Source organism: Equus caballus, chromosome X (assembly GCF_041296265.1).
Source record: "Equus caballus isolate H_3958 breed thoroughbred chromosome X, TB-T2T, whole genome shotgun sequence".
Lineage (NCBI taxonomy): Eukaryota > Metazoa > Chordata > Mammalia > Perissodactyla > Equidae > Equus > Equus caballus.
The window spans coordinates 110,588,278-110,616,145 of record NC_091715.1 but is presented as its reverse complement, the minus strand read 5'-3'; the positions used below and the strand labels follow the sequence as shown (position 1 = coordinate 110,616,145).

The 27,868-nt window shown below is 43.3% G+C and overlaps 1 protein-coding gene across 7 annotated transcripts in view; it reads left to right on the top strand.

The window, feature by feature from the left end:
- Positions 1 to 27,868, top strand: part of AMOT (angiomotin) — a 61,921-nt gene that overhangs the window by 9,286 nt on the left and 24,767 nt on the right. For 3 of the 7 annotated variants that reach the window (XM_005614426.4, XM_005614427.4, XM_070257782.1), the window contains exons 3-8: positions 5,142 to 5,290; positions 7,200 to 8,133; positions 14,505 to 15,018; positions 18,689 to 18,833; positions 19,691 to 19,783; positions 22,307 to 22,452. In XM_005614426.4, the coding sequence (XP_005614483.1) occupies positions 7,262 to 8,133; positions 14,505 to 15,018; positions 18,689 to 18,833; positions 19,691 to 19,783; positions 22,307 to 22,452 (1,770 nt within the window). In that variant the 5' untranslated portion in view covers positions 5,142 to 5,290; positions 7,200 to 7,261. Of the gene's footprint in view, positions 1 to 5,141; positions 5,291 to 7,199; positions 8,134 to 10,985; positions 11,140 to 14,504; positions 15,019 to 18,688; positions 18,834 to 19,690; positions 19,784 to 22,306; positions 22,453 to 27,868 lie in introns of those variants that run through there. The other 4 variants (XM_005614428.4, XM_023634126.2, XM_023634128.2 and 1 more) reach the window with 3 other exon arrangements.

Below are 27,868 nucleotides of genomic sequence, written 5' to 3'. Positions count from 1 at the left end.
GGCTGATCTTAACAGTGCCACCTTAACTGTGGCTGAAAATAGAGGTACACACACAGGCTCATTAGTCATGTATGCTTAGTTCTGTACAGCAAAATACTCTTAAACTATGTTGAACATTGGTATCTGAAAACTAACAAATTTAATTCTCAGAATGTAACAGGTTGGGTCACTGGAACTGAATGTCTTTGAGCTGACTCTCAGATCTTTCCAAGGGCAAAAATGAAACATGATATAAGCCATTACAGGCCATGAACCTGTTCTCACCCACCTGATGCTTTTACTAATTAGCTTCTTGGCTGGGTGGCAATTTGGGGCAAGTGCATGCAAGCTGGATTCACAGGGGAGCGCACATTCCACTCTGCCATTTCGCAAGCCACTGGGATACTAGACTGCTTCTCTTGGCTTCTTTCCCTCCCAGGAGTCCTGCTCTGCCCTGGTGGAAGAATGGGAGCACGAGAGCTTTTCATTAAATGAAGGAGAAATTTCATGGGGCTTTGGTGTTTTGCTAGTTTTATTTTTTTTAGTGGATTGTCTAAAAACATTCATGCTCCTTGACCCATTAATTTCACTTCTGAGATTCTATCATTAGGAAACAATCCAAAATATTGAAAAAGGCTAAATCACAAAGATGGTTTTATGACATTATTTAGACTAGCACAAAATTGAGAGCAATTTAAATGTCTTAATAATTGGAGGATGGGTAAGTGAATCTTGATATACTCATTTAATGGACTATTACACGGCTGTTGCAATGTTTATTATGAAGTCTATGCCACAACATGGAGAAAGTGCTTTTGATAAAGTGAGATGTAGGATTCAAAATTCTATGTACATTAATATTTCATTACTTTGTAAAAACACAGATACACACAGAAAAAAACTAAAGGAAATACGCTGTAATGCTAGCAATGTTTGAGTTCAGGTGCTGGGATTATGAGTGATTTTTTTCTCGTTATTGTATGTGCATGTTCTGCTTATATTACTTGTAAAATAAAAATAAAAGTGGGTAGTATGCCATCGAAGATGGGAGATTGGTAAAGCAGGTAGCTTCTAAGTATATTCTTAAACTTTTCTCAGTTTATATTCAATCGGATTTCATGGAGTGCTCATACTTTTTCTGAGGCAAGAAGAAATGGGATGTCACGGCATGATCCATTCCTCCCTTGGGATGGGCGTGTGGGGAGGGAGGTGAAAGGGTAGTGCAACAGGATTCTCCTTGTTACCCAATGTTTCACTGCTCATGTACACTTTATGGTTCATCACCTTCGCTGCTTATTAACATGTTCAAGTTAATTGCTTTAGAATACAGAAAAGTAAAACTGGGACCAAATTAACCACACCTTTGAGTGGCCATCTCAGAAACAGATAACTGACACTGATCCTCAGTAATATTTGGAAATGCCAAGGCTTTACTGTTGTTCTTAAAATAATTTCCCAACCTAATCTGGATAGAGGTGGAGATAGGAGCAAAGAGGTGGGGCCGACTCAAAGCTTTTTCTTAAGCTAGTGCTAGACTTAAGCAAGAGCAAGTGCCAAGTTGGTATGATGTTGACAAGACCTAGAACAGGGGCCTGGAAACATTGATCAGCAGAGGTTCGTGTTACTGTCTGACCTACCTACATATCTTGGCATAAAGAGGAGAGATTTTGCAAGGTTCTTCTGCCATGCTTCTAGCTAAATACATCCCTCTTACCTCCTTGAATTTTCCCTCCTGACATTAACATTTTACTTCCAATGGAATTGGGAAATTTGTTGTAGCATTAAACCAAGTTTATAGTCTCTTAAAACCAGAGTCAATTCAATTTAATAAACATTTGTTAAGCATCTTCTATGTACAAGCTAATATGCTAGATAATTATTTTAGTGGAAGGGCTCTTGCCCTAGGTGTAATAAAACCTGCATTCTGGCCCTGCCTCTGACCCCTTTTAAGCTCTGGCATCTTCATTTATAGCAAGAAGGGGTTGGACCACTAGATGGCCTCCCAAGAGTCTTTTTAGTTCTGGCCTTCGCTGATCTAAGGACCCCTGCACAAAAGACTCAGTTGCAAGTAAACGTTTTGAAAAAACAACCTTAGTTCAAAAAATTGCTGTAGCCTTTTAGAAAAAGGCCACTTTGAAATAATATTAATAGCTAACTTTTATTGAGCCTTTACTATGTGCCAGGCTCTTGCTTAGCACTTTACATGGATTGCCTCTTCTAATCTTTATAACAAGCCTATGAAGTATAAACACAGTTATCTCTAGTTTGCAGATGATGACGTTGAGACTTGGGAGGTCAAGAGACATGTATGAGGTCAGTTAGTAAGCCATAGATCCAGGATTTGAACCTGGGCAGTGTGACTCTAGGCCCATGCTCTTAACCATCATGTTGTTTATGCTGCCTGCCCATTACCCATTGAAAGTTTAGGGGTAACCTGCAAAGGGACCATTGTTTCTTACCTCCCAAAGGAAGTGAATTAGTATCCTGGGTTGCAAGACTGTTTGGAACGGTGTTCTCTAGGACACTTCAGGCCACAATATGGACCAACCTGAGAGGCCATGGGAGAATTCAGTGGGTTGTTTTGCCTCTCTCTTTGTGTGGGAGTTGTGTGTGTGTGTGTGTGTGTGTGTTTGTGTGTGTGTGTTTTATGCACAAATACATGCACATAGATACAGGGAAATCTTTGAACTGGCTCCTGTCCATTTAGCTGGAAGTAAAATTGTATGGAACAAGTTGACCAAGATTTAGCAGAGAAACTGGTTTTCTAAACTTAGATTCTTCATCCTGGTTGGTGGAGTGATGGGTGGGGGCGAATTAGAAGGAGGAGGTAGAAGGGATGGAAAGATCTTAAAGGATATTTCAAAAATTTATTTGAAGGATGGGAATTTGGTCTGCCCTGGCCACCTTCTAATGCTGATTTTCTGGGACTTGGCTTGGGAAACATCTGGGCTCTCACTAATGTGTTTTGGCTCAACCTCCCAGGTATACTGAGAGAGGCCAATGACTGCAAATGGAGTAAGAATTTAGCTTGGCCTTGCTACCCTGTTGTTGTTACAGAAAAGTTGAATATATAGATTGAAATTGCATTTTTAAAGGAAGAACCATGGATATCCTTTCCTCCCCTATTAAATATCTTCAGGGACAGTCTGTTTGTCTGGGAGAAACAAGGTTATTTTATTGATTGAAGATGATGTCAGACCCCTGGCAGTGGCGTGATTAAAGCTGCGAGCAGCAGAAAGTTTGCACAGTTCATACTATTTTAGTTCTTGACAAGGAATCTTTTCCTTTCCTTTCTCTAATGAAAAAATGGAGTAGTGTTTTCCTCCTCCTGTGATTCTTAACATGTAGATGAACATGAGTTCCTTAAGAAAAAAATCAGTAAACTGGAGAGGAATCAGCAAAACTTTTTTCTTAGGCTGATTTCTTTTCCTCTTTTAAACAGAAACAAAAAAGGCCAGGGGGCGGGGGGTGAGGAGGGACAGTCTGTGTCCGGTTGACATATAGTGATTTGGTTTTTGAAAACAATATGGAAGAGAGGGGACAAAATTAAGGGAAGAGAGTAAGACTTCAGACAAGTAAAGTTTTCTTGGTGAGGAGCTGGGTCAGCAGCAAGCCCGTCAAAATCAGCATGAAGAATCTAAACAGTACTGGAAAAGAATTGTATGGTGGTTTCTAGCCAGGGGCTCAAGTTTAAAAGCCTTGGGCTGTTTTCTGAGTGTTTCAGTTAAAAAGAAAAAAGACAACTGTTTTGTTCAGAGTTGGACAATAGAAGTACAGTGGTTATTTACCATAGCTCTGTTAACAGTCCAGCTTTGATTCCAATCAGAAGTTGTTCCTCTGCTTTGAAATTAGGGGAGACACCCTAAAATAATTACTTCGCAGATTGGAGACAATTTTCCTTTTGATTGTGATTATATGTTGGGCCAAAACAAGATGGAAAGACAAATTTCCATGTTTGTTCACTCTATATCTGTTCACTTTATTTTTGGCAACATTGCAAGGAAATAATGTTAAATTAATCACTGTGCGGTTTTGTGGATTTTTTTTTAAACTTGGATGTTTTGGACATGCTCCCAAAATACAGAGACGCTTGTGTGCTTCCTTTGCGTTGCCTCCTCTTCAAATGGCGTTTCTGGTGTGGATTAAAGCTTTTCCTTTAAGTGGTGTGAGTCATGGCTAGGCTGGGACAGAAAATAGGAATGTGGATCATGTGCATCTCACCTAAACACAAACTCCTCAGTTTTATAACTATTTTGCTTGAACCTGCAGGGCCTTTTAGGGGATCAAAGCAGTAATTAGAAATGAGAACTATCTCAAATCCATATCTGGTGAGCGTTTGCATCTAGCCTCTGTGATATGAGTCTAGTAGTTTCCTTTTGTGGAGATACTGGGACAGTGGAAGTACTGAGAAAGCAAATGGAGGCATCTTCTCCTCGGAGCAGAGTTGCTGCTATATGTTGAGAAGGGCAACCAACTTTGTTACTCACCTAAGAATGGATGAATCATCAATCAGATTGTAAGCTCTGTGAGGGCAGGAACTATATGCTGTGTGTTCTGTATCCCTCATTGCTTCTAGCGTGAGGCTGGCAAATATCTGGGGTAGCCAGCATGCAGTAAGTACTTAATGACTTGGTTGAAAAGAAGTTTTGGGTATTTTCTGCCCATCTGAGGCTGTGGCAGTTAAATCAGGAGCTTCACTGATCATTCTTTTTTTGACCAAAAACCTACCTTCTGATGATTGCCTTCTTTCTGGAATGTGGGGCAGTGAGCCTCACTTGCCTGCCCTGCCACTGATAGCAGTTTAAAGGTTGTACCCTAAAGGTGGCAGTGGTTATGGCTTTTGTCATCACCCACCATTCCAACTCAGGATGGAAGCAGCGGCTTTTGGGGGCTGTGAGGCTAGAACAGAGCAATCTTTTCCAGTCTCAGACCTGAACATTTCCATCCCATGGAGACTGACTGACCTCCTAAACACAGCTGCTGGCTAGTGAGGTTTCTTTTTGTCCTAGTGGAAATGGACTCTGCCACTCATTTAAAAGGCAAGCAGATGGGAGGATAAGTCATTCCCTCCGAAGGACTGGTTTGGTTAACTGTTGGCCATTGGTGGCAAAATAGAAACGACGTTTTTATTTCTCCCTCCCTCCCCCTCCTGAACATTTCAGAGTGACCAGTGGTTGGACTCTTGGCGGCGCTTACCCTGAACCTGAGTGTTAGGGGAGAGGGAATCTGCCGTTGCGGTTTCTGGAGCTGCTCATAAGCAAGAATTCCCTATCCTGATCAAGGCTTTAAGCCTAAAAGAAAGCAGAAATAGGTATGGACCATCGATGTGTGTGTGTGCCTGGTGTGTCTGTGAGCCTGTGTGCGTGCTGGGTGGGGTGGGTGTGGAATGGGAGGGGGTGGTATACTCTTCATGGTCTGGGGCAGCTCAATGTCTGGATTTCCCTGCCTTGCGGGAGGGGCTTGTAAGTGAGTTTGTTTTAACCATACATGCTCCCATTTCCAGTTTTGTTTTTTTTTTTTGAGAGAGGAAAAGTAGTTTGGCAGTCATCTTTCCAGGTTCAGGCACCAGAAGAGATTTATATGTTGTACTTGTCAGCCTATCAGAACATCCCAATCTGACAGTTTAACTCCATGAGTCCCAGAGGGTCACTGGGAAGGAGGGAAAAGGGACTAGAGGGCAGGTTGCTCAGCCTCTTGGTGTGCATTTCCCCAAAGAATACGATGAATGGGATTTAAAAAGGGCCTGTGGAAGGTTAACTGTGGGGTCAAACTGCTCAATAGAACAGTTGGAAACCAGGTAGCAGTAATCATGCAAGAAGTGCAAAAGGAGAGAAGATGACCTTTCTCCAGCTACCATATACATCCTCTCGGTCAACTCCCTGCAAGACTGAAGGAAATGGGGTCATGTTTCCAGAGAGATTGGAGGCTGTCTAATATCATAGGAAATCAAGTCCTGAGAGCCAGGTTTCCAGGGTTCTCACCTAGGAACCTGAGGCTGTTAAGTTGACCATTATTGTGACTTTGTGTGACATCATGTCCATTCTCCAACAGTACTTCAGATCCTCAGAGTGAAAGTTTCATTATTGAAGATTAGTATTGAATTGTAGTACTTAACATGACAGACACATTCTCTCCAAAGGTTTTATGAGCCTCTAATGGGTTTGTGTATACTATACTGTGCAGAGAGAGAGAGAGAAAGAGGTCACCTACTACTATTTTTCAGGTGAGAAAATAGAAGACAAGAAAAGAAGAATCAATTGCTCAGTGTACACTGTAAACCCATAGCGTGATTAGAATTTGAATCTTGAGTTTCCTTACTACTGGTACCTGTTTCACTCAACTCATATTACTTCCTTAAGAAGAATTAGTGATGGTGGTGGTGGTTGGGATATGATCATGATACCCTTTTCCAAAAGATGACCTTTTTATTTTTCAATTTCTAAAAGCTGTCAGAGGCACACTTCAAATGAACAAGGGCCTCCCCTTTAATCTCCTTTTACACAAACAACAACAAAATCTCAATGACTATTCCTGGATGGCTGAAAGAGAAACTTTGTCAATAACAATTATCCCAAGCCCTTCTCTTATTAAGCCAAGGAGCATCCAAAACAGACAATACAAAATGGATTTTTTTGGGGAAAAGATTTGTTTCAGAGTTTTATGAGATCAGAGAAAAAGATTTGCATCAAGGAGGGGTCATTCATATCTGGTGCAAGCCAAGCTCTCTTCACCTTTTGTTGATTTTATTATTTGGCGCTTTGTAGCTCCCTTGACGTGCTGAACTGCTTTACAGATCCGTCTATAGGGTAACTTCTCCCCACTGTCCTGCCCCCAGTGCCACAGCCATTAACAGTGGATTTTTCATTTAAATAGAATACAGAAAGATGAACTTTGTGAGTAAGGACCTAGGAAAATTACATTCTGATTACTCTACTTGACTGTTCCAGGCTTCCCCAGTCCTCTTAGGATTTAAGTCAAGATTGAATATTTAACCCATACTAAAGGTGAAAGAGGAAACAGAGAGCTCTTATGCCTCCAAGTTCCTCATCATGTCAGTGCTAGAGCCAGGAGTCGCCAAGAATTAACCTATTAATTCTAGATTCAATTCATTACTTTGTTTCTCCAATGGAATCCTCACCCCCAAATACCCATTTTCTTGCCCCTTAGAGGAATGATTTATCCATCAACTGAGTGTTAAGCTTCCTGTTTCCCCTTCCCAGGTCAAGGGCAGCCCAGGTGCCCAATTTCTCTCTCTCTTCACAAGGCACCACCAGCAATAGAGATGAGAAATTCTGAAGAACAGCCAAGTGGAGGAACCACGGTATTGCAGCGTCTTCTACAAGAGCAGCTTCGGTATGGCAATCCTAATGAGAATCGCAACCTGCTTGCCATTCACCAGCAAGCCACAGGGAATGGCCCTCCTTTCCCCAGTGGCAGTGGGAACCCAGGCCCTCAGAATGATGTGTTGAGTCCCCAAGACCACCACCAACAGCTTGTGGCTCATGCTGCTCGACAAGAACCCCAGGGGCAGGAAATCCAGTCAGAAAACATCATCATGGAGAAGCAGCTTTCCCCTCGAATGCAGAATAATGAAGAACTCCCAACCTATGAAGAAGCCAAGGTCCAGTCCCAGTACTTTCGGGGCCAACAGCATGCCAGTGTTGGAGCTGCCTTCTACGTCACTGGAGTCACCAACCAGAAGATGAGGACCGAGGGACGCCCATCAGTTCAGCGGCTCAATCCTGGGAAGATGCACCAGGATGAAGGACTCAGAGACCTTAAGCAAGGACATGTCCGCTCCTTGAGTGAACGACTAATGCAGATGTCACTGGCCACCAGTGGAGTTAAGGCCCATCCACCTGTTACCAGCGCTCCCCTCTCCCCACCACAACCCAATGACCTCTACAAGAATCCTACCAGTTCCAGTGAATTCTACAAGGCCCAAGGGCCACCTCCTAGCCAGCATAGCCTGAAGGGCATGGAACACCGAGGCCCCCCACCAGAATATCCTTTCAAGGGCATGCCACCCCAGTCTGTAGTGTGCAAGCCCCAAGAGCCAGGGCACTTCTATAGTGAGCATCGTCTGAACCAGCCAGGGAGAACAGAGGGGCAACTGATGAGGTATCAGCATCCCCCTGAGTATGGAGCAGCCAGGTAAGAGAATTCCCTTTCTGTCATTTCCTGACCTCATCCCCAACCAGCTTCTGCTCTGTGTTGGGAATCTTAAAAGAAGGAATGGGCAGGTGTTTGGTGTAACAAACTCTGCAATGCATGGCTGGTCCCGGCTTAGTGAATTTTCTGCCAACCTGAATTTCTAGCCTCCTCAGCCATAATTAGCACTATATTAACATTCCCTTGACTTTAAAGGTTGAGCATGGCTTCAGCTGCCTAGTGGATGAACAGGAGCATGAGTCTGGATTTGAGCAGCTATTTGCTGTCCTGCCTCCTAGGATTATTGAAGGAAGGGTCAGCGTTCCTCTTCTTGTGAGTTATTAAGCCCTTCCTTGAGGGGCAGAAGCAAATTATTTTGGACTTTAATCTGGAATATCCTATCACTTCCATTTGTTCCCCTCCACAAAACTCTCATCACTTATTTTTGTGAACAAATCTCTCCGCAGAATTACTGTCATTCTTTCGGACACTGAACAAACACCCTGATATTACTGTGGGAGAAACTGTGTATGTACAGGTTCAGAATATTACTTGCCTTGTACTTCCTTGCAGTTCATGAAGTCTGGACTGTTTCATCTTTCTTCTTAGAGAGTTTCTTCTTAGAGAGTTCGGTGCCTGTCACATTTTTAAACATCTGAGTTAAATTCGTATCATATATAGAAGTTTTGGTCAGATGCTAAAATACAGAAGGAAAATTATTTCTACGACTTCTGTACCACTTGCCATTAGTCTAGGAGGACTGTTTTATATATTCAGTTGTTCCTAAATATACTTCTGAATTATTCAAGGGTCCACTGTCCCGTTGCAGTATCAACCTGACCTTATGATTCCATGATTTTCTTTATTGTTCCTGTTGTTACTGTTGGGGCCATGTCTCTGATTAGTGGTATTTCAGCATATGGGGCAGAGCAAAGGTTTTAATTGTGGGCAACAGTGATGGCAGTTATGTGTGGTATTCCTGCCCTCTTACCCTGGGTACTTATGGGTGGCCATGAGGTTTGAAGTCCCTGGACATAGGGTGGCCTTTTTCCATAGGTGGCGCCCACACTAGGCCTGTAACCTCTTTGATGTCTAACTCTTTGCCTCCTGTCCCCTTCTCACTCATTTGGGGAAGAGCTTCTTGGCTTGAAGTTTACTGGTGACTCAGGGGAGAAGGCAGTCAGGGGGTGGAGTAGGGTGAAGGTAAGAGAATGCACCTGGTGTTTCCTGGTATTTCATTTTTTCCCCCTTCCAGGTCCTGTTTATTTAGCCAGAGGCAATTCACTTTGGGCTCCACCCCTAACTTTGCCAGTTTAGGATTTTTTTTCCTTGACCCAGGTTGGTTTCCTAACCTTTTTCAACCTCTTCTGTGCAGCTTTCACAAGGCAGGAGCCTAAGTTCTGATAAGTCGCTTGGAACAGGAAATGGGGTAAGGGACAGGGCCCTTCCAGTTTAAATGAGAGCAAGAATCCGATTCCCATCTGCCCAATGAAACGGAAGACCCAGGGAGGGGCCGGTCTGTTGGATTGCTTAGCTTAGTGGAAACCCATCCAAGCCAGCAAAATGTCAATGAAGCTGGGGGTTTTATTTTGCTCTTCCCATCAGCATGGAAGAGTCTGTGGGACTCCCTCCCGTACGTGGATGGGTTGACGTCTGTTGCCTTGTGGGAGGGGAGTGTTGGCTGGGGTGTGGAGCAAAATCCAAAGCCCCGCTCAGCACATGGCCCGCCTTCCCAGGAAAGCTATTTTCAGAACTCATTCACCAGTATTGTTTGTGATCTGAAATGACTCCCACAGTTTGAAGCTAGATGGAAAAGCCCTTTGATCTGCCTAAATAAATAATAAGGAGCCCAAAGAGGGATTTTTTTTCTTCCCATACTGATTAAACCATCAGAGAAATTTAGCTGTGTATATTTTACAGGAAGATATTTGTATTTTCTCCTCCGTCCTACATTATCTGTGGATCTCTATTCCTATCTCCCAAGGCAGTAGCAATCCCCAAATGCTGATTACCCTCTCTTGAACAGTATTTTAGTATACAGGTTTGCTCCGTTTTTTTTTTTTTTTTTCTCTCAGTGGGAGAGGAATAGGCTGCTTGATATGCTCGATGAATAACCAACCCTAAAACGGTCCTAATCAGAAGATGCTCTGAGTGAAGTTTGGGTCTGCATCAGACAAATTCTGGCAGCAAAATTTTTGCAGGGCCTGGGCTGAGGGAGTGGCACCTGTTGACAAATTACTGGCAAGGGGAGGTAGTTGAACTGCTTTCCAGAAGTGTACCGCTTTTAGGTGGTGACACATTTTTCCTCCTTTATTTCCTTTAACCAACTAACTAGACAGTTTGTGAGTACCTTTCCAAGTAACTGCTGCTAGTACCAAAGAATTAGAAGACTAAATTCTTAGTTCTTAATCCACAGATTACAGATCAGGATGCAAAGCAAGGTCTTTGAACAAATTGCTGTTCACAAAACTTTTGTTTGCCTTTAGAGGTGCAATAAAATGTTAGAGATTTGCTGTTAAAATGAACAAAATGTTATAAACAATCTTTTTATTACTTCATCTACCCTCTGCCACTTATATCTTCCCCACTTAAAAAATAAATATCCTGAATGCCCAAAACTCCAGATGGGAAACAAGGCCAAGCCATCTGAAGAAGTGAATCTTTTTTCTGAGTCTTTGTCTTTCTAAGTGCTAAGCCTTTTCTGCATCTGGGGTTTAGACATTTATCAACTGCTTTAAAAAATTAAATCCTTTCCGTTTGTAAAGCAGCCACCTCCTTTCAATTGTTGAAATCGTGCCCAGATCTGAGGTTTCTTGAAATCATTGTTTAGTGGAATCTAAGGGTGACCTAACTCTGTAGTTCAGAGCAGAGCTGGTTGTGCAAGAGAAACAATCAGGAATTTGCAGCCCTCTCCAGGATTCACAGATTCACCATTACAGAGCCTGGGAAAAGCACAGTTTCTGTGGGGAGAATAAATTGAGATCCAGGCTGTTGGTGGCACCTGCTCTGGTGAGAGTGTGCGTGTGCGGGCTTGCACATGTATGGACCAGGAGTGTGTAGTGTGTGTGTCGGGGAGGCAGTTGGGTAGGTGGGTATGTGGTTGGGAAGGGCGGGGGCTCCCAGTCAGTGAGGTGGCAGGGTGGAAGGTGCTGTGTCAGCTGGATGGACCGCCTTTTGCTTTCCCTTTGTGTCCTCACAAGTTGCCTCTGGGAGGGAGTTCCCCCGGCTTTGGCAGGGATACTGATTTTGGTCATTGGCCTCTGTCCTGTATGTATGCCATATCCCCTTTTCCGCAGGGCACCACGGGCCCAGGTTGTCTTAGGAAGGAGCAGGATGAGGGGAGGGAAGGGGCAGGGAGGCAGGTCAGGGCTTCCATGGGATCATGTGATTCTATTGTCTGCAGGCGGCTTGTTGTTCCTGGTTAATGTGTCAGTTGGGAGCGATTCCTGCTGCTGTGCAGTGGAAGGACCTGCGGAGTATGCCACTTACCCAGCTGCCACCTTTGTTATTACTATTACTTTTATCATTATTTAGTCTTGAGTGTGTTTTTGCATCCTCTGGCATCCTCCCAGCCCTTCCCAACTTCTGCCGTTCCTCAGTCCCTTCCTCTCAGGGAGAACTTCCCTCCAGTATTAATACTGTCCTGCTTTTTTTGGTGGGTGGATGCAGGAGCCCAGATGGAGTTCGTTGGCTGGAGGGCTTTCTCTCGTTTTGCAGCTGCCCAAGCCTTGCTTTGTGTTTGCAAACCTGCCAGGGATGGACTGCCTTGGTTTTCCCAACATCACAGTGCACTGAAATCTGCTTCCTTTTCCAGCCTGGGGAGCCCCGGGAGCAGTTGCTTTGTCTCCACTTACCTCCAGGCAGAGCCCAGAGTGATGGCCAGGGCCACTGCTCCACTGCTGTCCTGGGCTTATCTGACTCTGGAGACCTCCTTCCGGAGACTTTGTGATCTCCTCCTTTCTGAGGCCCCTGGGAGGCTATGTTCTGTCCAGGGCATGGTGGGGCTGCTCAGCCTCTAGGCAGGAGGGAGGCCAGTGGCTGGTCTGTTTGAGAGAGAAGCCTGGGGTTGATGATGGGGCAAAGGGGAGCTGAGGGGAGAAAGCCCAGTTCAGAACTGGGCCTTCAGTCTTTAAAAGAGAACACCTCCAAGGCCTTGGGTTTCCAAATCCTGGCAACGAAGATGAAGGTTAATATGGTCATTTTTTCCCCTAAATTTTGAGAGCTGGATTGGAGAACATGAAATTTAAGCTCCTCTTTTATGCCCAGAATATCCAAAAGCCCCAACAAATCCCAGGATATTATATTTTAACTCTAGAGTTTATATATATATATATATGTAAATTATAATAGCTCTTACTCAAAGAGGAAAGAGAGCATCACATAGTCAGTTTTACCTCTGAGGACATTGAAGATCCACAGTATGGAAAATGGGGAAAGGCTCTTCCCCAAATAAGTTTATAAACAGATCCCCAGCTTTTGATTGGGTACTTTGAGCTCTTGAAAAGAAAGGTTATGTATGGTAGCAACTTTCCAGTTGTAATCATGATAACGATGTAAATTCTTCTGTCCACAAATAGTTTGCAATTTTCAAACTCAATATTCAGCAATTATTTATAGTGACATGTATGAAATTGGAAGAATGTGGGTACATCAGAGGCATCAATAGGGCTGAGAGACAACCTAGAGACTGAGCAGGTTTGAGGGCTCTGGCGAACACCTGGGTTACTGGGTATCCATGAGCAAGTGTTTGGAATGATTTTGTGGTTGTAAAAAAGCCCTGATAGTGAGGATCTCTTGTAGGGACAGGTAAATGAACAATAATGATAACTGGAGTATGTGTGAGAAGGATGTGCTTTAGCATCTGGAATTCCAGTTAAAAGTCAATTCCTTCTGGTGATTTGTCCCAGTTTCACCATGAATTTTATGCAATTTAGTGCAAAGTTTAAATGGCTATCCCATAAGTAAAGTCACTAACAGGGTCAACCTATCTCACTGGGAGGTAGATAAGAGACTCTTTGTAATTCCTACTGAGCACAAAAATGAGAAGAGCCAGTATTTTTGTAATTCATTTGTGACCTCAGGAGCAACTGAAAGAGGCTCACGCAGATTAAGTAACTTGAGCAAGTTACACAGCTAGTAAGCAGTAGAAAAGGTCTCCAAACTCTGTTGGGATCCAAATCCCATTCTCTTAGCCATCTGTCTTCCCTGGATTGAGAAGTATCAACTGTAGGACAAGCATCCATGGGATGTGGGAGTAAACGAGGTTAGCTGGGCATGGGCTGGGGGTGAACAAGCTTTTGTCTTCAGTGTATACTGACAGATCTTCTTCCAGGTAGTGGTGATGGTAGAAGTGATCCATCCATTCACACACTGTGAGTGTTTCCCTTAATGGCTAATAGTCTGGTATATTAGGTACAAAAATGGTGAAGCCACATTAAACAATATACCAAACTTCTCTTTCTGGAACTTTCTATAAGCAATGGTCTGGGAATCTGAATATCAGTGTGTGCAAATCAGTGCATTATGGTAGCGGAAAGAGCCCGAAAATGGGAATTGGGAAACAAGGATTCTACGCTGGCACTGCCACAACTCACTTTGTAATATTTAGCAGATTGCTTCCCCTCTCTGGACCTGTTTTCCCTCTGTCCAATGACAGTGTTGGACTAAATTATTTCTTTAAAGTCTTTCCAGTTCTTACATTTTGTGATTCAGTAGATCAAAAATAGTATGATAGAGTTGACTGTAATCCTCTCCAAGTCTTGATATTATTGCTGCTCATAGGCATCATTCAATTACTAATAACTGTAATCAACAATAATTATTTGGTGTCTCTAAAGTAGTAAGTATCTACATATCCTCAAGTAATTTTTTGTGAATATGTGAATCATCTAAGAGCTGCAGATAGCAAGATAAGGGGTGGTTTTGACTGCAGTTTGCTGTTTCCTTCTGGACAAGTGGAATCTAGTTTCTAAATTTGACTCTTTACGTGTGCTGGCCCACATAGAGAATGTTAGAAGAGGTTTAGTTTAGAATAATGAGGTGAAAATTACTTTGTAGAAGACTCATTTACAAGGCTTAGACTTGAGCAATGGGTGCACAGACATACATCACTTAAATTTTCACAAAGCGACCTTTGAGATTCTGGTTCAGTCTTCCATGGGATCACGCTTCTGTCTGTCAGGCAGTCACAGAAGGTCAGGCCGGGAAAGGACTGTAGAGGTCTTTGCAGAGATCCTGTAGTCTAACCCTGCTGGCCCTCCATTTTGCAGGTGTCCTAGGGGCAGTGGAAGCCTCCTTGTCTCACTTTCTTGTGCCCTTCTTCCCCAGTACCTTCAGAGAGAGCTTAACCTGAGTATGCCTTCCATGTTTTACAGGCCAACGCAGGACATCTCATTGCCGTTGTCAGCCAGGAACTCTCAGCCTCACAGCCCTACTTCTTCCCTCACATCTGGGGGTTCCTTGACCTTGCTGCAGTCTCCACCGTCCACTAGATTGTCACCTGCCCAACACTCCTTGGTTCCTAACCAAGGAGACCACTTAGCTCACCTGCCTAGGCCGCAGCAGCATTTCCTTCCTAACCAGGCTCACCAGGGAGATCATTACCGTCTCACCCAGCCTGGCCTGAGTCAGCAGCAGCAGCAGCAGCAGCAACACCACCACCATCACCAGCAGCAGCAGCAGCCGCAGCCACAGCCGCAGCAGCCAGGAGAAGCCTATTCAGCTATGCCTCGGGCTCAGCAGTCATCTGCTTCTTATCAGCCAATGCCAGCAGACCCTTTTGCCATTGTTTCCAGAGCCCAGCAGATGGTTGAGATTCTCTCAGATGAGAATCGAAACTTGCGGCAGGAGTTGGAAGGATGCTACGAGAAGGTGGCGAGACTGCAGAAGGTGAGGCCCCTGTTTTGGGGTATTAGAGTCTCCTTTAAATCTTATTTGCTTAATATTGATGTAAATTACAGTCTCCACTTGCCGGTGCCTGCAGGACTTATGGGCAGATCTTTAGGATTTTCAAACTTTGGAAAAGCCTTCTTCCTGTCTTTCTCAGAGAAGTAACATTTTACATTTATGTGAGGAGAAAAAAACATATTTGTACAGTTTTCCCAGATACCATAGCCCTAAAGAAAACTGAATTGATCGGTTTAGAATTCCAAAGGTAGAGAAGCTTCTTCATTAAGTCAAGATGTCAGTGTCTGTGTAGGTGAAGGACCTAGCAGCTTAAAGACTTTTGATCTTGATTATATTTTCCCAAATCCTGAATTTGAATCTTAAATAAAGAACCATAGTTCCTAGAAGAATCTCACCACTGAAGTTAGATCTTGCCCTGCCTTGTTCTGGAAAGGGCTTCGAGTACTTTGCTGGGTGGGAGTTCTCATAGTAACTCTTTTTCAACATTCTTTCCTTTTCCCCTTTCTTGCTTTGGTTCTTCCCAGTTCAAGTTCTACATCTGCTCTTTCTCTGGTGTGTGTGGGGTGCAGGAGGGGCTTAGCACTACAGCTGGGTGACAGGTGATAGCCCTAGGCTGAGGAAGTAGAAAAAAGAGTGTATGTACCCAGTTCAGTTCTTCCCTGGGCCCCTCCTGTCTCCTGCAGCTGGGACTTCAGCTCTTGAGTGCCCTGAGCTAGGAACCTTAGCTCTTGGCTTCCAGTGGCTGTTGGTGAATAGGGTTATGCCTTTGGCAGCCTCTCTGCAGCTTTTGTCAATCTGGAGCTCATGTGGTTTGATCTTCTGACAAGACAATGCGAACTGTTTAGGGAGGTGACCGTGAAGGTCGGGGAGGGAGAGGAGGTTACCTGGTATTGTTCAGCAGCTCTGTCCTTAGGAGACACCCAGGAGTGGAAATTTCAGGGGCCTGAATGAAGCTGAGAATTTGTAAATGCCAGATCTGGGTTCTAAAGGGGAGAGGAGGGCTTACTATCAGCTAAGTATTTTTATGTAGCAAAAATGCTCCCCCTCAGTGTTCCCCAATCTGGATGCAGGGTGTTGGGGCTGAGTGAGAATTGTTTCTCCCTGGTTTTTCCCTCAATCTAAAATTTTCTGCCTCCTCTCTTATTAACTTATACCCCCCTTCACATTGGTGCAATAAATTAATCATACTCACACACTAGAAGCAGACTGGCCCAGTTTGGCTGATTAGGTTTAACAGCTGACATACCTCCCTAGACTCCCTGTTCAGGATGCCCTCTACCCTATCTTTGATGCAATCACCAAAGGATGAACCCAGATATTATATTGGCTTTTTTCCACAGGATCCATGGTGATTTTTTTTTTTTTTTTTTGGAAGAGGAGGGTGGTGACAGGGAAGAGGAGCAGAATAGGATTTGTGTTGTTGTTTGTCCTCCAGTATGGGGAAAGAAGCCTAAGCCAAGTGTAATTGGCACAGCTTGAGTGTTGGGAGAAGTGAAGGCCACCCAAGGCTGCAGTGGCTCAGAGGCACAGGTAGGTTAGAAGAGGAAAAGGAAAGTGAGGAGAATAAGGTAGATATCAGCTGGTGCTGGAAAAAATAAGAAGGCCTGAGGCTCATGAGGGGAATTAGTTGACAGAATAAGTCTGGAAACCCACCACCACCCTTCCTCTCCCCTACCCCACCACCACTGAGGCCAAGCCAGTGGATATGCCTTTCTGTGATTTCTTTTCCTGAAAGGTCCTGTTGATGGATGTACAACTTGCCCTTTTCGAGAGTACAGTATCTACACAGGGGGTAGGGAAAGGATTGGTATGACATCTTGAAATAGTACTCTGAACAACTTGAGTAAAGGGACTGCCTTCCAGGTATGGCATTGTGTGGAGAACTGAAAAGCCTTGTGCTCTAAATGCGGCCCAGAGCAGACCAACACCAAGCCTGGTCTTTCAAGTGCAAATGTTTATTTTCTCTACCCACCACTTGAATTTCATGCAAAAGCTTTCTCAGGCTCAGGCCTTGCAGATCTTGTCTCTAAATGCCATTCACCAGTTTTCACCTTCTGTGCTGCTATCTTGGTGCCATCTGCAAGAAGAAAAACACTCACAAGTCTGCTCTTTTCTGTGGTATTAGCCTCATTTGTTTGCAGGCAGCCCTGCCTCAGGCATAATTCTGGAGCTGGGGCAGGTGGAATCTGAGTTGTTTGATATCCCTACCATTCCTCCGGTCTCCTACTGGGGGCCTGACATTCCCCCCCCCCCCCCCCCCCCCCCCGCAAAGTACCCTGAGCTTTGTTAAGGAGGATAGTGGAAAACTGAGAAGGAATGCCGGATGGTTGCAGGAGTCAAATTTAATTTGAAAATTGTTTAATAGACCATGGGGTTTATTTGTCTTATACAAATTATATGCAAATCTCTCTGTGGTTATTGTATGTGCAACGAAGCTATATGGATTACAGAAGAACTCTGGCATCTAGTTTCTTGTTTTCTTCCTGATTTGGGCTGATTTGGGGCAAGACCCTTTCTCTTTGAGGTTTTGTGGCTTTTTCTATTTTACAAGGTTTGCAGGGGTGTCATAAAATACAGCTCTGATCATGAATTTCGGTTCAAAAATCTGTACTGGCTTCCTACTGACTACAGGATAGAGTCCAAATACCTGGTATTAAAGCCCTTTTATGATCTGACTCCAGTCTATCTTTGCAGCCAGATTTCACCGGCTTCCCTCTGTGTACTCCACAGTGTCCAGCCAAACAAGACTACTGGTCATCGTGGGAATGCATTCGCTCACTTAGAATAGAATACCCTTCCCCTCACCTCTGCTCATTGAAATCTGACCCAGCTTTCAGGATCTGACTCTAAATGCTGCCTCCTCCATGAAATTGCTCTCTTCTCCCCTCACCCCCAACCAGGAATAACCTCTTCCTCCCCTGCATTTTATAGCACTATTCCTACTTTTCTTAATAAAGTATCTTTCCCTATATTCTTTCACTTGATTAGATTCAATGCCCCTTGCAAGCAACCAGAATGCACTCCTTCATTTTTATACACCCTACGGTGTTTTAAAGAGTTCTTGTAAATATCTGGCCCTCGGTAAATGTTTGTTAAATTGAAATGAACTGCTACGTAAGGCTGAGGCTTAGAATTTTTAGGGTTCGCCTCTGCCACTGACTTATTCTCAGAAAAGGCAATTTAACTCTTCTTTTTGTTAAAATGGGGGGAGGTATCCTTGTGAAGGCAGATATCACGGTGAATTGAAATAAACGTGAAATCCCTTTGGATGCTCTGGAATAATGTTATCTATATACTGTATACATTATTATTAATACTTTCAAAATTAAGAAAATTCTTACTCAGAAATGAAAGTCATTTATAACTATACTTAAGGTATTTATTCTCTCCTACCACCTTCTCTGAAGGCAGAAACTGTATTTGTTTTTAACCTGAGGAAATCTCATGACCCTGTGAGTTAATTACTGAGCTTAAGATTGAATTTAGAAATCCTCCCGGGAACCTTTCCTCATCTGACTGTGTTATGCTTGCCTCCTGGCCATCTATAAAGCCCTGGGAGAAGCTATCATTAAGGATTTGCATATATGTTTTCAGACCATTTTCCCCATCAATTTTCTGTCATCATTGCTATCTTTCTTTTTTTTTGGTCCAGGTGGAGACAGAAATCCAGCGTGTCTCAGAGGCGTATGAGAACCTCGTGAAGTCATCCTCCAAAAGAGAGGCCCTGGAGAAAGCCATGAGAAACAAGCTCGAGGGCGAGATTCGGAGGATGCATGACTTCAACAGGGATCTGAGAGGTGAGGGAATCACTTCTGAAGCATCTGTCAAAATGGTGAAGGGAAAGGTTAAGAAGTATACATCGAGGCTCTTAGGGCTTGTCCAGCCCACCGTATGGTCAGTAAATTGCAGGGCACAGACCAGGCTAAGTTTTCGTGACTGCAGTAGTACTTAGTCCCAAGCTTGCCTAAGCAAAGTGGGATGAGCTGATGTGTTAATCACACAGCACCCCTCCTGGGACTCCTGGACTCCCGTGGCCTGCCCCCACAATCCATGCTGCCTCTCTTCCCTTATAGGTTTCTCAGAGGACTGTATTTTGGCTGTGTAAGCTTGAAATAGTGATATCCTCCATTGTTTCTAGGACTCCCTCCTTGTATTTTTACCTTAACATGATAATATAGAAGATGGTAAGAAGTGACCACCTTCAACACCTGCAAAACTGATGACGCTGGGGGTTATTTTCTATTTTTGGGTTTAGGTTATCTTATCTGTAAAATGAGGGAACTGAACTAGATGCTGCCCATAATCCCCTTCCAGCTTTGATATTACATGATTTTGAAGACTTTATAATAACTCTGATTCTCTTTTTCCTGGTGAATGAAAGATATCATATATTCAGGGATAGATTGTTTCATTGAAATTTAGAATTCTGCACTTAGGTTTTGTCAGTGAGCAGTGAAAGTGTTAAGTCCTCCTTCCCTGCCCTGGTCTAATATTGTTTTAAGTTCCACATTTGCAAACCTATGTCTGTGTCACCCATTCATATGTAACAAGAAGAAGCAGGCTTGTTTTGCCCAAGGTCAGTATTTAGAGGGCAAACAGCATGTGCTTGGAAGTTTGTATATGAGGCCTTGTTGATTGTCTCCGAATTTCACAGAGCGTCTAGAGACTGCCAACAAGCAGCTTGCAGAGAAGGAATATGAGGGGTCAGAGGATACCAGAAAAACCATCTCTCAGCTCTTTGCAAAAAGTAAGTCTGAAAACTTCAGCAGTAGGTATTAATGTGTGAATGGGAGTGAAGTGTGTGAAAAAGTTACGTAGTTCTATTAGCCTTCTAGAACAGCTAGCAGCATCTAGGGATTCTCTTCTGTTTAAGCATGAAGTTGGGAGATTTTTTTTCTTTTCCTTCTAGGCCAAGAAGGTTGCTTGTGACCACGTCTGGTCACATCAACATGGCTCCTTCTGTATTAAACCAGAGAAGCCCCTTGAAATCCCTGCTTTTGTCATGGCTAGCTGAAAAGGACCTTATTGAGCATGGGGTCCCTTACTGTTGAAGGGATTTGTTATTGAAGGCACAGGTGCTGGCACTGGTAGAGGTGGGATTAACATTCAGGACTAATGATGAGTGTTTGGAATGCCTAACCTGCACCTGGGGCTTCCTTAGTTAAGCATTCTGTAAGATATATCATTACGCGTTGGCTGACTGCAAGGGTCGCTAGAGGGAGACCACTGCCATGGCCTGAATTAGTGACTCTGATTGTGGAGTTGGATGGTGTAGGGGTGGATAGAGCTATGTCTTCCTCATAATAGTGTTTCCTTTGTCTGGAAATACTCCTAGGACCATGACAATGAATTAATCCTCTTCTTTATCGGTCCATAATGGACTCCACCCATCTAGACAATGCCTCATTCTTTCCACTTGCCACAGTAAAACCAGCAATAAAGACTACAGAGTGGATTGAGTCCAAAGGAAGAATGAGTTTGGGGGGAAGCAGATGAAATACCCTCTCTTCTGCAGATGCCCCTTGTTGGAGTCCACTGCCCCCAGCCTCCCTCATTGCACCTCCCAGCTGGAGTAGTGCCTGGTGGGAACTTATCAGGCCCCATCTTTGCTGGGCCTCCACATGACCCTTTCAAGTCATTCCATGCAGCTTCCAGTTAGCTTTTACGTGTTTATTTGATCTTCACTTACAGTATCCTCCTCCCTTCCTGGGTTGCTCGGTTGTGCTCTGGCTTCAGAACTGGGGCTTTTTTCTTGCTTGTTTCTCTGAACCTCCTGTTCCTTTGTCAGTATGTCTTAGAGGAAGGAATGTCGTTTTTCTGGTGTCATCAGTGCCTAGTGTAAATTGTTGTCAAGTTGCTTTCATGGTGTCACGGTTACCCTGGAAGCTGGTTCATTGGTGGAGAGGGTGGCAGCCTCCCAGGAGAAAACAAAACCAAACTAAAACTGTATGGATTCGTGCCCTGGATCTGCTAGTTCACACTTCTCCCTGTGTGGAGATGGGATTTCAGGTGTCCTCAGAGCTCTGCATTTATAAAATGCAGTAATTTAGTGGATAAAACTGTATGAATAGCAGGGTGAAAGACTGTCAAATGGTTCTAGAAGGTAAAAGTGGACTCCACCTAGTAGGCAGGGAAGAGGGCATGGCTTGTGGCTTCTTGATTTCTTTTGCCTTTGGACATCTACAGGGTGCCACATGGTTGGAACTGTGGCAGGAGCCAGGAAAGCCCTCTTGAAAAGCCTTCCTGGGTAATGTGCTTCAGCTGCCCTAGAGAGGCTAGACCAATTCAGCCCTACAAGAGGCAGTCTTGTTTGGTAGAAAGAGTTTGGAATAACCTGGCCTTAAGTGTGAGCTCCACTATTCCCAGTGTGAGACCTTGTGCAAGCTAGTCAAGCCCTCTGAGTCTCTGTTTTCTCATATGCAAAATGGAGAAGAGAATAATACCTTCCTTGTACGGTTATTCTGAGGATTAAGTTAGTGTGATACTTGGTATGCATTAAGCATTCAACAAATGTTCATTTCTTTCCAAAGTACATCTGAATAGATACGTAAAGTCAGAGTGGGAAGGAAGGCGAGGCTGCCCTATTAAAGTTTCTCCTACAAACTTTAAGTATCAAGGTCTCCAGAGGAAGGACCCTCTACCTCCAAATGAGAATCAAAACTGCTCATTTGAGTTTCTGGTGTGAGTTCTGTCCTAGTTAAAAGGAGAGGGACCTAGAAAGGCATGGGGCATAATTGCATGTGTCATGGCCATCTGTAGCTACCATGCAATCCTGAATTGATCTCAGTTAGAAAATAATGTGAGTAAAGGGTGAGATTTGAGGTTTTATATGTTTTGTGAAATATCATTTTTAGATTGATTTAATATACTGTCACAAGGAAACAATGGAGAAAATTGAGGGGGGCTCAATTGTTCCTTTGCCAATACAAGACCGTTTGAATAAAATTGAAGAGACAAGCCTACTTGTTCTGATGTGTGTGTGTGTGTGTGTGTGTGTGTATTCTCCTTTATGTAATACTTTCCATAACACTTTTTATGTTTACGTTCTTATTGCTTCTGCACAACAACGAATCTTAGGTGACTTTTCTGAATTTACACAGTAAATTAGTGGTAGAGCCAGTGATGGAGTCCAGATCTTGGGCATCCTGGTTCTTGGAGCTGTGGATTAGAACACTGGAATGTCTCATAATGGGTATGATTGTCAGTTTTGCTCAGGTAAGGTTTTGAACCAGCTTCAGAATGGCAGTATTGATATTTCATGTTCTGATAGATAAGGAAAGCCAACGGGAGAAGGAGAAGCTAGAAGCAGAGCTGGCTACTGCCCGTTCTACCAACGAGGACCAAAGGCGACACATCGAAATCCGAGACCAGGCCCTGAGCAATGCCCAGGCCAAGGTGGTGAAGCTGGAGGAAGAGGTAAGTGTAGTTTCCTCAGCTAGCATATGAGCCTTAGGGTGGAAGAGCTGAGAAATCAAGGGCACTGGGGAGCTCCCCATTTTGGTGAACTGTCGGCTACACAATCCCCCAACAGCAAGTAAGGTACCATCTGCTACTTCTGGTTATAACTATGCTGACGTGAGTGGACTTTGATTTCTCTTCTCTTCTCTGCAAGTTCCTTCTTTATGTTCCTGAGTAGAAAATCACCAAGGTCAAGGAGCAATTTCCATTTGATCATTCTTATAATAAGCTAACCCCTCCTCCCAAGTTCTTGAATGAAACTAGCCCTACCTTAAGCCTGTGAGATATATATATATATATATATATATGTATGTATATTTTTTTTAATTCCTGCCCTTACAGGGCTTTAAAGCTTTATTTGGAAGAGGAAGAAAGTGCTTCCAGATATTTTAAAGTACTCCAAAGATCTTGAAATCAGAGTGGTCCTTGTCTCCCCATGCTCAGTGGGAAGTTGGTCCCTTTTCAGGTAAAAAGTGAATCTTGAGGGCCATGCCTCTTGTTGTTGCACTTATTTTGCAGATTGGTTTTGGAATAGAAGTAATCTTGGGGGATCTGGGAAAGGATGGGACCCAGGGACAATTCACAGTTTATGGCAATCCAAGAGCTGTGCCCTGGCTTTTACTTGCTAGGTTCTAGAATGTAGGTATGTGTTGGGGTGAAGTTGTCAGTTATTTGTGTGAAAGAATGGATCCTTCCCCTGACAAATGCAAGGGCCCACAAACTACTAAGCATGTTATTAATGTATGTATCTGATTAGTCTTGATGTAGATGTTACTCAATTGCAGCACTAAACCGTTCATGTGAAATAGAGGGAGCTTTGCTGCTGGCTTGTCATTAATTAATCTTGGATGTCAGTTGTCACTGTACAGTAATTCCCCCCTTATCTGCGAGGGACATGTTCCAAGACTCCCAGTGGATGCCTGAAACGATGGATAGTACTGAACCCAATGTATACTGTTCTTTCCTATACATAGATACCTATGATAAAGTTGAATTTATAAATTAGGCACAGTAAGAGATTAACAACAATAACAAATAATAAAATAGAACAATTATAGCAATTCACAATTTCATGGGTAGAAGATTCGTTCTTACTGTAGATCATAGCAATTGCGACATACAATTTTTGTCTTTCCTTAAAAGAACTTTTCTTAAAAGAACTTTCGCCTTTCACTTCAAGGAAGCGCTTTATGGTTTGTCTTTGGTGTATCCAAATTGCCAGCATAACTACTCTTGTGCTCTGGGGTCATTATTAAGTAAAATAAGGGTTACTTGAACACAAGCAGTCAATACCATGACAGTTGATCTGATAGCTAAGATGGCTACGAAGTGACTAATGGGCAGGTAGTCTATTCAGTGTGGATACCCCGGACAAAGGGATGATTCACATCCCAGGCAAGATGGAGTGGGATGGTGGGAGATTTCATCATGCTTCTCAGAACAGCACGCAATTTAAGACTTATGAATTGTTTACTTCTGGAATTTTCCATTTAATATTTTTGGACCGTGGTTGACTGTGGGTAACTGAAACCACAGAAAGTGAAACTGGATAAGGGGAGACTACTGTATTGGAGTATTACTAACTCTTAGACATTTTGCACTTCAGGGACTGGATATGTTCCAGCAAAAATGGATGCTAAACTGTAACTTGGTAAAGAAAATTTCACATCTCACTGCCTTCTCTGTTCTAAAATTTGAATTGTTTTAAGAGAAAAAGTAGATTCCATTATAACAAGTTGAAAGCTTTATGAACTTAAGGCAAAAAAAAAGCGTTTAGTGACCAAGCCCTCAGCATGGTGGCTATTATACGCTAGGTATCTTTCCTACCTTCGTTCACTGCCTGCCTCCTCTCCCTCAGTAAGAATGGTTGCAGTTCCTAGACATCTTCTGACTTACAGATAACCTTTACTTTCTTTTTTGAGTATTAAAATGCTTGTTGAGGGGCCGGCCCGGTGGCGCAGCAGTTAAGTTCACACATTCCGCTTTGGCAGCCTGGGGTTTGCCAGTTTGGATCCCGAGTGTGGACCTACGCACCACTTATTAAGCTATGCTGTGGCAGGCATCCCACATATAAAGTAGAGGAAGATGGGCATGGATGTTAGCTCAGGGCCAGTCTTCCTCAGCAAAAAGAGGAGGATTGGCAGATGTCAGCTTAGGGCTAATCTTGCTAAAAAAAACAAATGCTTGTTGGAGCTGGGTTGTGGTTTCATAATTTTCTGGTGGGTAGCGCCATCTAACCTATGATGTCTTTTTAACCTGAATTGCTTAATTGTTCAACTTCAGGTTGTATAAGATTAGGTAAACGTCCTGCTTCATCAGTTGCCTACATCAGAAATACTGCTAAGCTGCTTTATTGAAAGTGAGGAATACTTGTATATGCCTGGTGTCCAGGTCTAAGGAGCTTAGCATGCCCTTTGGCCTTTTGCTATACTTCATATATTCCCATCCTTTCCCTTTTTGTGAGGAAATCACAGAATAAATGACGGGACAAGGATATGACTGTATTTTTTTAGAGAAGGGAGAACTGAGAGACCCACTAAGAAGAAGTAGCTTGCTGGTAGTCACATGGCAAGTCTTGGAGAGAGCCAGGAATAAAACTGGAATCTCATGACTCTTCATTCCCTAGACCCTGCTGCCTGTCTCCCTGTCTGAATCATCCTTTGGTTCCACTCCCAAAAAGAAAATGTGGGCGCTTGTTCAGATTTAGTAACCTCTGCATCTTTTAATTTAAAAAAAAATTGCCTTACCCTTTGGGCCCCTCTTTTTCAACAGACTATGAGGAGCTTGTCCAGACTCCTTTGAGATTGGGGTGTATATACACCCCGCTGCCCCTCCAGGAAGCGTGCTCATCCAGTTGGAGATAAATGGGGACAAAGACTGCAACCATCTTGGTTTGCAGTGTCTGAGGGCTCAGTGGTAACTGGTTGTTAATCATGAAAATAATATACATGTGTGGAGAGGATGTTGCTCTGTAGTTCCCACTGGGCAGCCCTCACTGAAACAGTTGCCTGAAATATATTTCTGGCTTCAGACTTCTGAGGCTTTTCTGGGCATTTGTTCCAGAGACTTTTAGTCGTTTTCCAGGGCCCTGCCCCAAATACATTGATTTATAATTAAAGAAATTCTATATATTGGACTAGGATTGAATGATGGCATCCAGGGGCCAGATATCTCAAAGGAGCTCATCAATTATTGTTAATTTCTTAGTCCTCATTCAACTTGTACTTTTGCATGGAGTCTGGTTGTTGGAAAATTCTGAGCTGCTGTTCCTAAAGGAGGTGGAACATTTGACGGGAAGAACAGGCTGGGAGCCTTCTACGCAGTGCAATCACAAAGGCAGAGGCCATGCAGTTTCTTCCAGGCTCTCAAGCAAGATCATTTCTAGCACATATAGAGGCTTGAACCTACATCTCATGGAAAATCCACTGATTCTTATTTTCCTTTTTGTTTTAACAGCCTCTCAGAGCTAGGTTTGCTCCTGAGTGGTGTTTGTCTTATCTCCTCTACAATATTTAAAGGAAAACATTCCTTTCCCTTATCCTCAAATACAGGAATTGATAACTGAAGTTTTGCTTTTCTGCTGTGACTCAACCCTCGTTAGGCCTCATTCTTTCTGTGGTAAACTTTTTAAGTATGGAACATTAGGGAGATATTTAAGATGAATAGGTAGCTCTGGAACTAAAATAGTAAGGAGTCTTCATTGTGATTCCTTCACAAAATTAGTGAACTTTTCTAAATCAAGAAGGTTATTCATGAATAGAAACTGTATCCCTCTCTCTGTTGGGGATGGCTCAAATAAGGTCATGTTTGAAGGTAGAGCGATATGATAGATGACCTGCTTATGTCTCGTATGAATAGATAATTTAGTTATGGCTTATAAGTGGCACCATGAATTTTCCTTAGAGGTTCTTCCAGGGAAAACCTCTCTAGTCTACTTAGCAAATGAGAATGAGGGAAACTTTCCCCAATTAAGCCTTTTGTCTAGGGAGTATTTTCTCAGCCTATTAAGTGCAAGGTTGCTCAAGTAACTATTTTTCGTTGCATCAGGATAGTCAGGTTGATACATATTTTGAATCATTATGTTGTGCACCTGAAATTAAGGTAATATTATATCTCAATTAAAAAATGTGGTCAGGGAAAGATTATGATTACTTTAATGGTCTGAGGACCCATTCATGGATTTATGTCTTTCTCTACAAAGTGTTCATTTAGATGCTTTTCCTGAAATCCATTCTATCTTTCTAATCCCATTAAGTCTCTTGCCTGTGATAGTCTACATTCACTCTGCTGTACGCTCTACATAGAAATGGTACCTCAGGCTTAGAGAGAACTTTCTCCTGCAATCACAACTTCCTTCCTCTTCCAAGTTTGGCAGATATTCTCTCACCGACCCTGCTCTGCTGCCATTGAGGGTGGTATCTTGCTAGGAAGGGGATAGCACTCTAACTAAAGAGCAGATCTGTGTTTTTGGTGAGTCGCTATGATCCAGGTCTTGCTGCCAATCTGCAGCCTATGCAGCAGGCAGCCAGCCGAGGTAAATAGTGCCTTTCCATCCTTGCCCTTATCTTTCGGGACACGTAGGTCCTATTGAAGTGGAGGCTCATTAAACTTCAAGTCAAAAGAACTCAGTGTCCTACAGCCACCGTGGTGTTCTCCCATTTAATGAGACCTCTCCCTGCCCCCCACTAATTTGACCTCACTGGAGAGTTTCAACAGATGCCTGGCGTATCCACTCACAAGACTCAAGACAGCCTAGGCCTCTGGCTGGCTACTGTCTTATGACGATCCAGAGCTGAACCACTGCTTGGGTAATTGTTTCAGGGATGGTGGGAAAAAAGCCCTGGCAAGATCAAAGAGGGAAGATGCTGTGGGTGGGCTGCTTACTGAGCAGAATGTACAGGAAGGGACAGAGTGAAATGTGGGAGGGCTGGCAGAAAGAGCCAGCAAGCCTTGTTCTTTGGCTTTAGGCTATAATGACAGCCGCAGAGATTCAGGCAAAAGGAGCCCAAGTGTTACTTTTTCTGAACTGCAATGGCTGGTGATGATTTAGACATTACAGTGATAACTCTTGGTGGCAATACATTTTTCAGAATCATCTTGCCATTACACTCAATTATACAAAACTAAATTCATATTGTCTCACTCCATTTCCACCATTATTCTTCATGGCTGATATTTTCTCTTATTTATGGATCCCTTGACACTTATTTGATTTGTATTTTTGGTTTTAGAGATGTATAATTTTCTGCTATCACACTTATTCACACGTTATCGTAACTAGTCTCTTCTTTTCCCAGTATTAGAGGAAGATGTCCTGGGCATAGACATTTATATGTCTAGTTCAAAATAACCTTCAAACAATAGAATTTTGTTT